This window comes from Haliotis rubra, unplaced genomic scaffold, assembly GCF_003918875.1.
Source record: "Haliotis rubra isolate DU_JTF1 unplaced genomic scaffold, ASM391887v1 Scf262, whole genome shotgun sequence".
In the NCBI taxonomy this organism is placed as follows: domain Eukaryota; kingdom Metazoa; phylum Mollusca; class Gastropoda; order Lepetellida; family Haliotidae; genus Haliotis; species Haliotis rubra.
Window position 1 is genome coordinate 479,212 of NW_025766692.1, and position 14,101 is coordinate 493,312.

At 40.0% G+C, this 14,101-nt stretch overlaps 1 protein-coding gene across 2 annotated transcripts; it reads left to right on the plus strand.

Annotated features, from left to right (window-relative positions):
* Positions 1 to 1,435: 1,435 nt before the first annotated feature.
* LOC124280210 lies at positions 1,436 to 6,431 on the plus strand. 2 transcript variants are annotated; one of them, XM_046716105.1, is made up of 4 exons: positions 1,436 to 1,529; positions 3,133 to 3,197; positions 3,617 to 3,868; positions 6,173 to 6,431. In XM_046716105.1, exons 2-4 carry the CDS (start codon positions 3,137 to 3,139, stop codon positions 6,409 to 6,411), a joined length of 552 nt encoding a protein of 183 aa, XP_046572061.1. In that variant the 5' UTR covers positions 1,436 to 1,529; positions 3,133 to 3,136; the 3' UTR covers positions 6,412 to 6,431. The 2 variants fall into 2 exon arrangements, with proteins under 2 accessions (XP_046572061.1, XP_046572062.1); XM_046716106.1 differs by having other exon boundaries at positions 1,466 to 1,529; positions 3,112 to 3,197.
* Positions 6,432 to 14,101: the final 7,670 nt, after the last annotated feature.

Consider the following 14,101-nt stretch of genomic DNA (forward strand, 5'->3'; position numbering starts at 1 on the left):
TTTTCACTCACTCACTCACTCACGCACGCACCCACTCACTCCGTCCCTCACTCACTCACTATTGCACTCATTCCGTCACTCACTCACTATATCAGAATGTGCAGTAATGACATCTTATAACCGAACAAGTGCAAACTATCAAATTGTTTTTGTGATAAAAGTACAATGTGATGTCTTTGAATGTCGTTTTATGATGATCTTGACGTATCTGAGTATATTCTTACATCCTTCATCACCGACACTGAGACATCGTGCACATAAAGGGGAAGGTTATGGATGTCGACTACAGCAAGGAGGAAGATGCTCAAACGGCGTGTTCCCATGTCAGAATTTGACACCCATAAAATTTTCCTTTCTTGTATCACCTCTAAGTGCCAATCAAAGAGGTCACAGTAGATGACGGAGCAAGAACTTACACCGTGAGCGTGAACATCTGTACGCATGCATGTACGTGCGTGTCCTTGTATGAGTGTGTGATTGCGTGTGAGTGTGCGTCTGAGTGTGTGGTTGCGTGTGAGTGTGCGTGTGCGTGAGCGTGCGCGTGGCTGTTTGTACTGGTACTGATAATCTTATAATCTGTTACATCACGTAGAGTGTTGATATACTCATGCCAATAATGGTTGTCACCCCTCCCCACCCCGCACACACCTCACCCCCCACTCCCTCTCCAATTAAAAAAATTGAAGCGGGGGACAACCATTATTGGCATGAGTATATATTCCTGCACTCCCCAAAAAATATTTGAAATAAACGATTTGAATTAAGTGCTCCGATCTGACGCTGAACCACGTTCATATTAGATTAAATGATCCTTACATAAAACACATATCCAACCCTTTTGTATCCTTATCATTGACCTTATTAATTTTGATACACATTTAAGTTGCTTATACGATATATTATCCTTCATACCTCGTCATATTTTACAAAATCTTCATAGCTTGTGTGTCAAAGATGCTAGCTACGTGAACGACAAAACTATCTGGCCAGATAAGAGTTAGAATTGGTCTTCAGCAACAGTTACTAATTCTTGTCGTAAGAGGTGACTAACGCGATCGGGTGGCCAGGCTCGCTGACTCGGTTGACACATGTCATCGGTTCCCAATTGCTTAGATCGATGCTCATGCTGTTGAACACTGGATTGTCTGGACCGGACTCGATTATGTACAGATCGCCACCATATGGCTGGAATATTGTTGAGTGCGGCGTAAAACAACTAACAAACAGAACGAACCATCTGACCTGGTGTCGTTTAAAAAATATATATGACATTATTGCATGGTGTGCTCAAGGTGGTGTCTTATGACCCTGTTAGGGAAGACAAAGGCGCCAAAACATGCAACTCACCTTAATCCGGTTCATTTACTCGGATGCACTGTTATTACAGATAACCTGCACTAAATTACAGATAAACACCTGTACAAATCACATATCTAAATATACCTGGCATTCCAATCCTGTATATAAAGAGAGACATATGACATAACTACCACAAGACCCTGCACTATAGCAGTTATTTCCTAGTAAAGGTAAGTTGATTTAATTTACAGTCAAACATGTTCATTTACGGGTCTACTTCGAATTATGCGGTGTTCGACACAACCGAAGCATTTACTTTGAGACAAGTTCGGTACAGCAAGGGCATATTGATGTTTATACTAGGCTGCAGGGAAATAGCAAATGTTTCTCAAGAGAGAGGCGAGAGGATGAATTTTTAACAATTCTTTTGAAAATAAACGTTGGGAGGACACTTTATACTTGTCCTGCCCAAAACACCAGCCAACACACATGTGTACACTCTGAACTCTGGTCTTTTGTACTGTGTCGTTAGTGCTAGGTTATGGATAACAGAACACCTAACGGTAAAACAATATGTGTCGAACACCGCATAATTTAAAGTATTTTCAGGAGACCGGTAAATGAACATGTTGATTTGAAGTTACGCACATGCGTCATTTTAAATGTATATTTTATTGTAATGATTAATTATATAAGGACCCGTGAAGGTCCGGGTTAGAATGAACCTTCAGTAAACCGTGCTTGTCGTAAGAGGCGACTAACGGGATCGGGTGGTCAGGCTTGCTGACTTGGTTGACACATGTCATCCGTTCCCAATTGCGCAGATCGATGCTCTTGCTGCTGATCACTGGATTGTCTGGTCCAGACTCGATTATTAACAGACCGCCGCCATAAGCTGGAATATTGCTGAGTGCAGCGTAAACCTAAACTCACTCACTCACTAATTATATAAGACGTTTCTAATTTCGAAATTGATGAATAAATTACTGGAATATTTGATACATACGAACCAGTCATATCTGACACACACTTTTGTGTTTGTTGCATTAACTCCAGATCTATAAACATTTACCTCTGTCGTTGAGCTATTAGTCTGTAAGGTAATAATAAATAGTTTAAATAATAATTACTATAAAACATAAAAATTCCCCTGACGGACTGGTATCCGCTTATATAGACTTGCCTCGTTAAAGGATAGAATTACTATACACCGATGGGCTTAGCATTCAGTACAGCCTTGGAGCAAAGCTATTGAGCTATATAAACAGGACGATAATTAGTTGTTTGTTTGTTGGCCCAAGTTCATTCTAACCACGATTATATCTATAGTTGTATCGTATGGGAGAATCGTATGCTATTTCTTGGATTCTAAATTAGCCAATATGCTAGGGGCATATTAACTAAAAAATATAATTTGAAAACATACCAGAATAATTATATGTCATGAGTTCGTTAGTATTCGCCATGCCAACTTGAGTTCTAAAAGACATACAGATTGAATATAGCTGATCATTGTTAGATTCAGAGCTACAAGACAGGACTCCAGAGAGCTGTTTCTTTGATGGACAAAGATGATCATTTGTTTCTGACCTATGAGCTGTGACTTTTCTGTGGCTCTTTCAAAATACATCTCCAACTGATTTTTGTAATGTCATTAAAAAACTGACATTTTCATGCCACACAAAATAATGATATCTTAATTTCTTGTAAATATCAAAACAACGGTATCGACCTTTGAGTAACATCAACCTGTTTAAGATATAAGTAAAATTTCGTTTCATCCTGAAAGCTCCAACAAAAGTTTTCTTGTAGACGTTTTGATCTCATCCTCAGCCCAATGATGTGTGAGTGTCGAGTGTTGTGCTTGCTGATGGCGCTGATGGTCGCCCTGGACTCATGTGAGTAGGCGCTTCTTTCTTAATAAATGTTGTGTTGTGTGAGTTGTGTTGTATGTGTGTTGAATTTGTATGTCGTGTTGAGTGCGGATGTTGTGTTGTGCTGTTTTGTGTTGTGTTTGTGTTGTGAGGTGAATAAGGTTTTAACGCGGGGTTCATAATTATAGCATTTATTTGGCGACGGGTGTCTGTGATGGTTGACGTCAGTGGTGGAGTGGACCTGGACCTCTCTCTTTATTCATGGGGCGGTGGGGTAGCCTAGTAGTTAAGAGTTTACTCGTCTCGCCGAAGATCCGGGTTCGATTCCTTACATCGGTGCAAGCACATTCGGGTGTCCCCGCCGTGATATTGCTGGAATATTGCTAAAGGCGGCGTAAAACTATACTCACTCACTTTAACCTGTCCCTTTTCATTGATTCCAGCATCAGCCTTCATTCTAGACGGAGATGATGTGAACCCCATTTGTAAGACGACGACGGAGACGCTGATCGCCCACCCTACTCAATGTGCCCAGTACTACAACTGCAGCGCGCCCGCCATGAGGGTCCACCGTACCACCTTGGAGAAGAACCTACAGGAATGTGACTACCCACAACTGTACAACCCCGCGACCCAGAGATGTGAGCACTACAGCACGGTCTCGTGTGGCAACAGAACAGAGCCCCTCGGGAAATGTAAGTATCCAAGAGCACGGATACATGAGGTGAGGTGAAGTGAAATTGGGTTTTACGCCGTGCTTGAGAATGTTTCGCTCATATGACGACGTGCATGCATGCGTGTGTATGTGTATGTGCGGCTGCTTGTACTAGCCCAGACTTAAGCTGGTTTTATAGTGCTAGCCCACTGAGATACCATGCCGCACTGAAGCATGTACCCCACTCAGACACATTATACTGACTCCGAGCCGACCAGTCCTTGTTGTACCCATTAATGCCGAGCGCCAGGCATGGACCAACAAGTACCATATTTTAACGTCTTTTAGTATGACCCGATCGGGGATCGAACCCGCGACCTTCCGCTCTCTGGGCGGAAGCTCTAACCACTACACCACGGAGGCGGTCGGATACATGAATGGCGACTGGGGGAGTAATGTACGTCGCTTCCAGGATAGTCCAACAATATCACGGTGGGTCACCAAAAATAGGCTTCACACGCTTTAACCACGCTGGAAATCGAACTCGTTTTTTGGCTTGACGATTGAACGCTCTGACTACTAGGTTACCCTGCCTCCCAGAGGTGGCTGAAGAGTCCTGACTTTATCATTATGGAATACAGTGATGGGGTTGGCTGCCAGTTACGTTTCATTATAGCTAAAATACATGGAATTATCATGAAACGGCCCTCCCATTATCAGAAATTTGCGGTCCGCTGCAAATGATATTGGACCGCTCAACCTTAACGACGGGCCACTATCAGTTCTGTTGTCAAGTGACGTCATAGTTCGACATTAATTTGCTTTCGACTGGCAGATATTCTGGGTCAAACAAGTCAAAGCAACCCAAATTCCCGCTTCAAATAGCGGTAATATTGGCTTTCTTGTTGGTGCTAACCTTAACAATATTGCACTATTGAGACTGTTGATGGACCAAAACCGAACACTGTCATAGTTTGACATGTTGCAGGCTATGGCTTGTCAAAGGCCAAGGTCGAATATCGTCACTTTCTTTTGTGACGTCACTTGAATTGTTCGATGACGTAATTGCATTCGGGCAGTCAAGCCCGTCAGAAGTTGATTTTGGTAAACTTACAGTCAAATTCCTTCATTGTTTCCTTTTTCTTTTCAACACAAATTCCATGTATTTTAGCAATAATAACGGTAATGCTATTTTTGAGGGCATTATCATTTGCAGAAGCCCTCGGTCTTTTTCAACTGCCCTCCTTCGTCGGGCAGTTAATGGAAGACCTCGGGCTTCTGCAAATGATAATGCCCTCAAAAATAGCATTACCCTTATACTATAATCCCTTCTGAGGTCCGCACTCAATGATGCTGGACTCCCCGGATCCCACTTGCATAGCGTACTTTCTCTTGGTTGAAAACAGATACAAAAGGCATGGAGTGGTGCTTGCTGTGTCTCCCAATCAAGATTGCAGTCATTTTGTTGTCTGAGTGAACTGGGAGATTTTATGAGCGATTCCAATGTCTGTCTGTCTGATTTTGTATCAATGAGTGTTGATTTATTGATTGTTGTTTTACGCCGCACTCAGCGATTCCAGCTATATGGCGGCGGTCTGTAAATAATCCAATCTGGACCAGACAATCCAGTGATCAACAGCATGAGCATCGTTCTACGCAACTGGGATACGATGACATGTGTCAACCAAGTCAGAGTGGATGACCACCTGATCCCGTTAGTCGCATGGATTACTGAAGATCAATTCTACCCCGGATGTCCACGGTTCTATTAATAAGTGAGCAAGTTTGGGTTAATGCAGCTTGCAGCAACATGGACATATTTTACCAACCCCGATGTTCGGTATAAAAAGGGTTGATGGTGAGACCTGTTGGTTTCTCCGCTGATAATCGAATGACCCTCTGTCATTTTCTTAAAACGTCGCTCATATTATGCGTGTATGTGTGTGTGGCTGCTTAGACCAGACTGAAGCTGGTTTTATAGTGCCAGCCCACTGAGATACCATGCTGCAGTTAAGCATGAATACCCCACCCAGACACATTATACTGACTCCGAGTCAACCAGTCCTTGTTGTACCCATTAATGTCGAGCGTCAGGCAGGGATCAACAAATACCATATATGACGCGGCCAGGGATCGAACCCGCGACCTTACGCTCTCCGGGCGGACGCACTAACCTCTACACCAAGGAGGCGGTATTTCTTAAACTGTACAATATGTGTATGTGTCTGTGTGTGTCCGTGCGTGCGTGTGTGTCTGTGTGTGTCCGTGTGCGTGTGTGTGTGCGTGCGTGGGTGCGTGCGTGGGTGTATATACATACAATCATACATTTATCGTCTGTTTCCAGGTGAGTATGCCAGGTACACATGTCTTGGGGGTAGGGACTGTGGGGCACCGTGCCACATCAACAACCCCACCTGCAGGAACTTCGCCGACGGCCTTAACGTCTACGAGCATCGCCCCAACTCACCTTACTACGTTGAGTGCCTTAATCAGCGTCTAGTGAAGACTGGCGTATGTCCCGCTTGTGCTGGTACAGGGGCACCAATCTTTGACGCACAATTACGCCAATGCGTGTGCAAATAAAACATCCGGTTGTTTTAAAATAGTTGTGTGTTTAGAAAATTAACGAGTGTGTTAAAAAAGATTGTTTTTGTCTGCTTTTGTGGATGTACAACAAGAGAAATATAGTGTAACCTTTTAAGGGTTGTTAAGGATGAACATGATTTTGGTTGGTTGTTGTTTAACGCCGCACTCAGCAATATTCCAACTGTGGTTGGGTTGGGTGGTTGAGTGAGTAGCCGACTGCGTGGGGGAGTGATAAGTGGGCGATGGCGAGTGAGTGAGTTCTCGCAGTGTAGGGAAATATTCCATTCACAGCAAAAATAACTTGGTTTCCGCAATGCGGAAACCTGGTGGAAAGTGGACTGAAACTTAAGTTTCCACCTAGAATCCAGTGAGTTTCCGTTCTTTTACATTGAGTTTCCGCAATAACGGAAAATTACAATTACCCACTTTCTAAGGGTTTCCGCAAGGTTTCCGTTACCCACACTCCAACAGGTTTCCGCAAGGTATCCGTTACCCACACTCCGACAAGTTTCCGTTGAGTTTCAGTTAACTTTGAATCCATCAGGTTTCCGCAAGGTTTCAGTTATTAATAAGACTCCAACAGGTTTCCGCAGAGTTTCAGTTACCAACTATTCGACATAGTTTCCGCATAGTTTCAGTTACCGGTTTCAATTTCAGGTTCACAGGTTTTCATATGCATTTCAAAGAGCCAAATTTAAACATTGTTCTTTACTCATATCATAAACTCTTGTTAAAAACAATATAAGCAATTTGTTATCATGACATTTACTTAAAGAAAAACAGAATATATAATAAGATTCATTGTTTTATTTTCTCAACATGAATATGAATTAGCATTTAAGGCAAATAAAGATCATACATATAACTAGTAATATAGCACTAAAAAACAGGGCAAAACATTTTGGCATAACTCAATCCGGTTTAAGAAATCATATATCATTTATAACAAAGTAGTAATTTTTCATCAGTTAAACTTTCATTCACTTATTATCTTGAAATAGCATGTTAGATATGAAATTTATTTCTAAAATCATGCTAATGGTGAAAAATAACATTAACATACAACTTAACACAGTAATAAAACATAGCTGCATCGGACATTTATTTTCACGCCTTGGCATTCAGCCACACACACTCTATGTCACAACTATCGCCAAACATCCACTATGATATACATCATACAATAATACAACATACAGCTTACAATACAAAAATAAAATAAAAATTACATTATGAAATTGAAAATAAATTCAATTATATTGCAAGAGTTGGTCAGTTAGCCAAATAAGGGGCATCCCTGGGTGGAGATTCCTCCGGTTGATTGGATGCCTTATCCTCGTCCTCACGTTGGCCATGACGAGAGCAGTTGAGGTGTAGATTCTTTCCAAGTCCAGTGTCGTCGTATATGCCCTAAGCTTGCTGGACTCCCAGACAAAGAGGACGGAATGCAACTAATTGACGTCATCTTCGTCACTCACGACTGGTGATGTCATGTCTATGGTGAGTGTTGTCGCTACCTTTTTCTTTCGTCTATCTGGCCAATCGATAGATGCAAGTCTGTTTAGGCGTTGTGCAAGTTTCTGAAAATGGCAGGTAATAACGAATTACTAGGTTATTTTGATAAATTACACAAACATCAATCAACAAGAAACTGACAATGCCAAGGATGATTTAAAATGAGTAATCCAAAAGGAAGTTTGAATAAAAGAGAACTAAATTGAACAATCACACTTTGCACTAGTTTTCTCAAAACTCAAATTATGCAATTCATCACACTTCATTGACCGAATGAAATATCTTATTTTCTAAAGAGGACACACAATCTATACAAAATTTGCTCTGAAGTTACATGCTTCCCAGTCCAAAGGTAGTAATACGTTATATATATATATACATCTATATGAAGATTTATTGCATTTTCTTTATAGTAATAATGATACTAGTAATAGATTTTCATCAAATTGCTATATTCAATCTCTTACAGTTCGTATTGAGCCCATTTCTGGTGTCCCCCGCCGTGATGTTGCTGGAATATTGCTAAAAGCGGCGTAAAACCAAACTCAGTCAGTCAGTCGTATTGTTGAAGGCACAAGTATATTCACCCAGTAGTGACTGTATGTTTACACCATTAAGTCTTTGAGGTGTATTTAGAAGTGAATAATGCAAGACATGAATGTTTACGGATGTCAACGTCTTTATTATGTAAAAGCATAATAAAGGAGTTGACATCCATAAACCTTGTCTCTACACTATTAATTGGAAATTATGTACTATTTATAATGAAAGTCACTACATATAGGTCAAAATTATTTTCACATGTTACTGCTGACCATCCTTGATCATTTGTTATACAGTCTCCAGACTCATCATCAGCTTTGCTGAAAAAAATAAACAATAACACGTTACTTTTCTTTGCATTTCCCCATTCATTCATTCGAGTTTCCCTTAAACCTGCAGCGACATTTATACCAACAAGCAAACTACAGATTTATCACTTTAGGTTATGCAATCAGTAAGTGAACGGCCTGACATAAACATCCTGATGAATTAAGTTTAGTTATCTCATGTGACATAACCTTGGAGTAATTACGGTATTGTAAAATCAAGGGGTCAGTTTGACTGCAATTTCACACAGGTGTGCAGTTAAGATTTATTTGGTCCAATTTGAAATCATGATTAAGTTACCGGTTATTCAAATCCATTTGCAAATGTAACTTTAGTATGGTTCATTTTGTGAAAATGTATCTAGGGAAGCATAATAATAAAATATTCAAAGTGAAATTATGTCTATGTTTCGTAGTACCATAAACACATACCTTCAGTAAGAGAGGGTGATCTTTTCCTCCAGGAGTAGTCGTGACACATGTTTCCTCACAACAGCCTAAATGAATAAAACAAATCCATTAATATATAATCTATTTGCTATATTTTTCAAAATTGTAGTATATTTTTAGATAGACTTATTTTACTTCACCAACCTTAGTTCGAGCAAAACAGTTTATACAGTCATGGGACTTAAATATACGTCCGTCGGCAAAATTCTCATAGACTTGCATGCTATTTTAGTGTAGCTGTGTAATTTTCATTAATTCAGTTTTCCATATTTGGTTGTCAAATTTTGCAGGTTGTTAGGAAATCATCTTGGTCACAGATACATACTTTTCCACATTGTAGTTACATGAGCAACATATATATACAATATTGCGTATTCTTTCCCCATAGACCGCCATGTTAAAAATTGCCATAACCATGACACGCACTGAAGTGAAAATAAAACGGAAATTATGTCTTTGTAGCTGAGATGATTCATGACCCATGTGCAAAATATGAACAATATCAAACGGATATTAAATAAATTCAAGACATATTTCTAGCTGCACCAAATTAACATGTAAGTCGAATAATGCATAGTGACGAATACCTATGGCCAGTGGCTGTAATTCGATAGATTAGCTTGTTTACCAATCCAGATTTCTGTACGTAAAGTAAATAATTCATTAAACGTTATTTGACAACAAAATCAATTGGTCTAACCTGACAGGGTCGTGGTACTGCGAGTTTTTCGCAGCCATTTCCATCTTTCTTTTCCAGGTAGCGAATTCTCTCTTCCAGTGCTTTGAGGGAAACTGAGGCGGCTGTGAAAATGGCGTCTCGCAAAGACTCACGGGAAAAACACTTTGTTGTTGTTTTTTAAAGAACCACTAAACTGTGTTTTTTGTTACTCTTTTAACCATAACATATCAAAGATTTGTGGTTAGTCTTATGCGGAACACCAAATTTATTCTTTAAAAACTTGTGGTTAATTAATACCGAGCGATTAAAAGTGGCCAAAAAGTCGCCTGCTTCCCTCTCGCCCGCCAACGAAACCACAGACAGGTTACGTAACTCTGTCGCCAGAGCACTGCAGTGACGTCATATGAGGAACGATTTTCAGTTAGTTGTATAGAAAATGTGTAGCACGCTCATCATTTTGATGATTTCTCGACATCAACGACGACATGCCGAATCGTTGCTTTGTCGTCAATTGCTCCTAGGGTCGGGCGATGGTGTCCCCATGCACAGATTTCCACAGGACCCGCAGTTCGTGCTAAATGGGTTATGTTTGTGAGTGCGAAGCGAGCGTTGTGGAAGCCTGAAACGATATCTTACTTGTGTTCAGATCGCTTCACGGAAGTTAAAGAATCAAAACTACTTACTAGTTGTAGTAAAATATGCATATGATTGATGACCATAAAGATTTTCTATGACACAACTTGTAACATAACGATTTCTTCCTCGGAAGTGAGGTTGTGGTCGAAGTAACAATAATATTGTAAGTAGTATTATATTGACACCCACCTCGCTGCCACGAGAGAAATTGTTATGATATACGCTATGTCATGCAAAATCCTATTGGCCATCAATAAAATACATATTTTACTACCAGTAGAAAGTAGTTTTGATTTTGTAACTCGGTGAAAACAAACCTAAATACCATTTATCCTCAGACTGGCGGATGTTCCCGACAGGGCGCCGCCATTTTAAAAATAAAAAATCTGTTAGAATTAATGAGATTATAGTTTGTTTTCATCAAGTTAGAAAATCAAGACTACTTTCTACTCGTTGTTAAATATGTATTGGAATCATAACCAAACGGATTTTGCATGACACAACTTATAACATAACGATTTCTTCCACGGAAGCGAGGTGGGGGTCGAAGTCACAATACTGCGCGATAAATTTCTTGCTACAAACCCATAGTTAATGTCCACTCACCAGTATGTAGATACTAGTCAATGTGCGTCTTTATATTTGGTCTTATAATCCTAATTAGTTTATTACCACACTTGTATGCATTTTGAAACTAAATAAAAAGCAGACGATCTGCTGATACTTATAGTGAATTTATAACAGAACTGTAATATCTAGACATTGTATAGTTTGCCAATGTGAATCATAATTCGCACACACACCCTAGTGCATGTTGTCTGTCTCATTACACTTCACGGCGAAAACAATGATTCTGTTGAATGCTACGATAAATGAATAAAAACAAAATGCAAATATTAAAATTAAAACAGATTAAAGTTATGGGAACAATATCAGGCCATTACCTTGTTCGAGGAATGTATCCATCAATATCCACAAAACTGTTCCAAATGATGTGTCTTTTAACAGTTTAATATACGAAAAAGTGATAAATCTTTTCAGGTATTGGTGTATAGTCTCATTGGTCACCCAAGATAGCACACCTGGCAACTAATTGCATAATGTCCGCCTTTCTTTAAAAACAGTAATTTAGTTAGCCAATAATGGGCAATCAATCAATGTATTGCCGGTTAATCCTTTGAAAGAAGGACGTTGTTTTTACGCAGACACCGACACGACAGAGTGTATTCAGTATAGATTAGTAAATCGACATACATAAACACTACCTTTTGACAATTCCGCTGTGTAAGATAAAAGTAATTAATCAATCAGCGTGTTATCGGTTAATCCTTTGATCCATGTTTATAATGTTGAATATTTACTCCAGACACAAGAAATGCCAAATGGGAACCTTTGTCGGGTAATCTAAGTGTGTTACCACTAATTATACCTGTTATAAATTCATTAACTGACCATCAAGTGAATGATGACAAATAACATGTGTAGGTTTATACCACCTAACACGGGTTACAACGAGGGAGTATTAATTGCTGTATTGCATGTGAAAACTTATGGGCCGACACTGATTTGAGAATACAAACAGATTTTTACATGACATGATTAAATATCGAGGTAAAACAACACAGAAATGGGATCAATTTGGATCAGTCATTATACAAATAGGGCCTAACGACACCAATCGATTTTGAATGAATCGTCTATGAAAACAAGTTGTACTTCGGAAACTAGGCAAAGCAGGAGACAAAATTAAATGACAGTAGATTGTGAGAACATATAACTTTCATTTTCCACAACAATTGTCACGATTTCAGGTTTATACAAGCCTGTAAACACGTTAATTTACCCCCTAAAATGTAGATGAATTCTGCATCGGCCCTCAAAGCTATCCCTCATATGACGTCACAGAGGCGCGCCGCTCTGATTGGTTGAAATTTCGTTCGCGGGTGAGAATTGTGCACTGTTGTCAAAAAGGTCGATTTAAGTCAATTAAAGGTCGAAATGAGTAGTTTTAATGACGGGGTTTCATTTATAACGATGCCAGTTAGTGATTTATGTATTTGTACCCCCTAGGGTTTATGTGACCTTTAATCTAAATCTAGCATTACAGTTTGACAATATCTTTCCGCGTTATACAACAAAATAAACATACACTATACACCTAAAATGTCAGCTGTGTGTTTTTATAATAATTTAGGTAGTCTCGCGTGGACGTGATCCGGTCGCCATTGTTTTATTCGTTTACATTGCCGACATCAAAGGGACTGTGAAAGGTGGAAATGAGCAGATTGAATGTGAGTACCCAAAGTGACAACAGTGGGCTGTTATGGGCTTAAGGGTCTTTTCATCGGATTATGGGCACTAATTGCTCCTCCTCAGTGTCAAGCATCAACATGTAGGCCTAGAGATAATTAACAGTGAATAAATCTGAAAACATATTCACGTTACTTTAATAGTCCTGGGTGCCGTTCCACGAACCGATTTTAGGCCGATTGTAGCCGGTCCCGATCTTACGATCCGATCCAAGCTTAGATCGAGACTCTTTCGTGCGAGAGATAGAGGAATGGGAGGCACGAGTTATCTCCCTTTGCATAGTCTAGCAAATGATGGAAGCAGTTTACGAACCAACTGAATGAGTGAGTGAGTTTAGATTTACGCCGCACTCAGCAATAGTCCAGCTATATGGCGGCGGTCTGTAAATAATCTAACTAAGATGCATAGCGTTCACTAACATGAGCGTTCATGTTAGTGAACGCTATGTATCTTAGCTATAAATAATCGAGTCTGGACCAGACAATCCAGTGATCAACAGCATGAGGATCGATCTGCGCAGTTGGGAACCGATTACATGTGTCAACCAAGTCAGCGAGCCTGACCACCCGATCCCGTTACTGGCCTCTTACGACAAGCATGGGTTATTGAAGTTCAATATTCTAACCCGGGGCTTCATTGGTATTTTCCAACCATGTGTAAACGTGGAGAAAAAAGCTAGAGCAAAATATTAGGGTAGTGAACACCTTGGTTTCAGGTGCAAGTGCGTGTGAACGCTGGGTATCAGGCATAATATAATAATAATAAATGCATATTTATAGTGCGCCTATTCCACATCCTGGGGCATGCTCAAAGCGCCATGTACAGATAATTTACACGAGAGTATTTACAGCCGAGATTATAAGTAATAAACTGAGAACAGGTTTTAAGTCTGGACTTTAAAAATGTCAATTGTGTCAGAGCTTTTAATATGTGCCTGAATAACACGCGGCCTGCCTTTAGAATCCCCCACCAAATATGCGCAGTGAAATAAAACATATTTGTATCTTTTTGCTTCAGAACATTGTTCACTTCACAGCTGTCCCATGACGTTGCAATATTGTTGTACAAATGTGTTACACCGACTCGCTCGGTTGTGTTCCCATGACGACAGTGGTCAGACTGGCCTGACATTTGTAAGGCTTCTGCAGTGCAGTGTTTGTTTACATCACAGAAATATACAAATTCATTTCATGGGGGATTTTAGGGGACGCTCACGGTGAAATGCTCG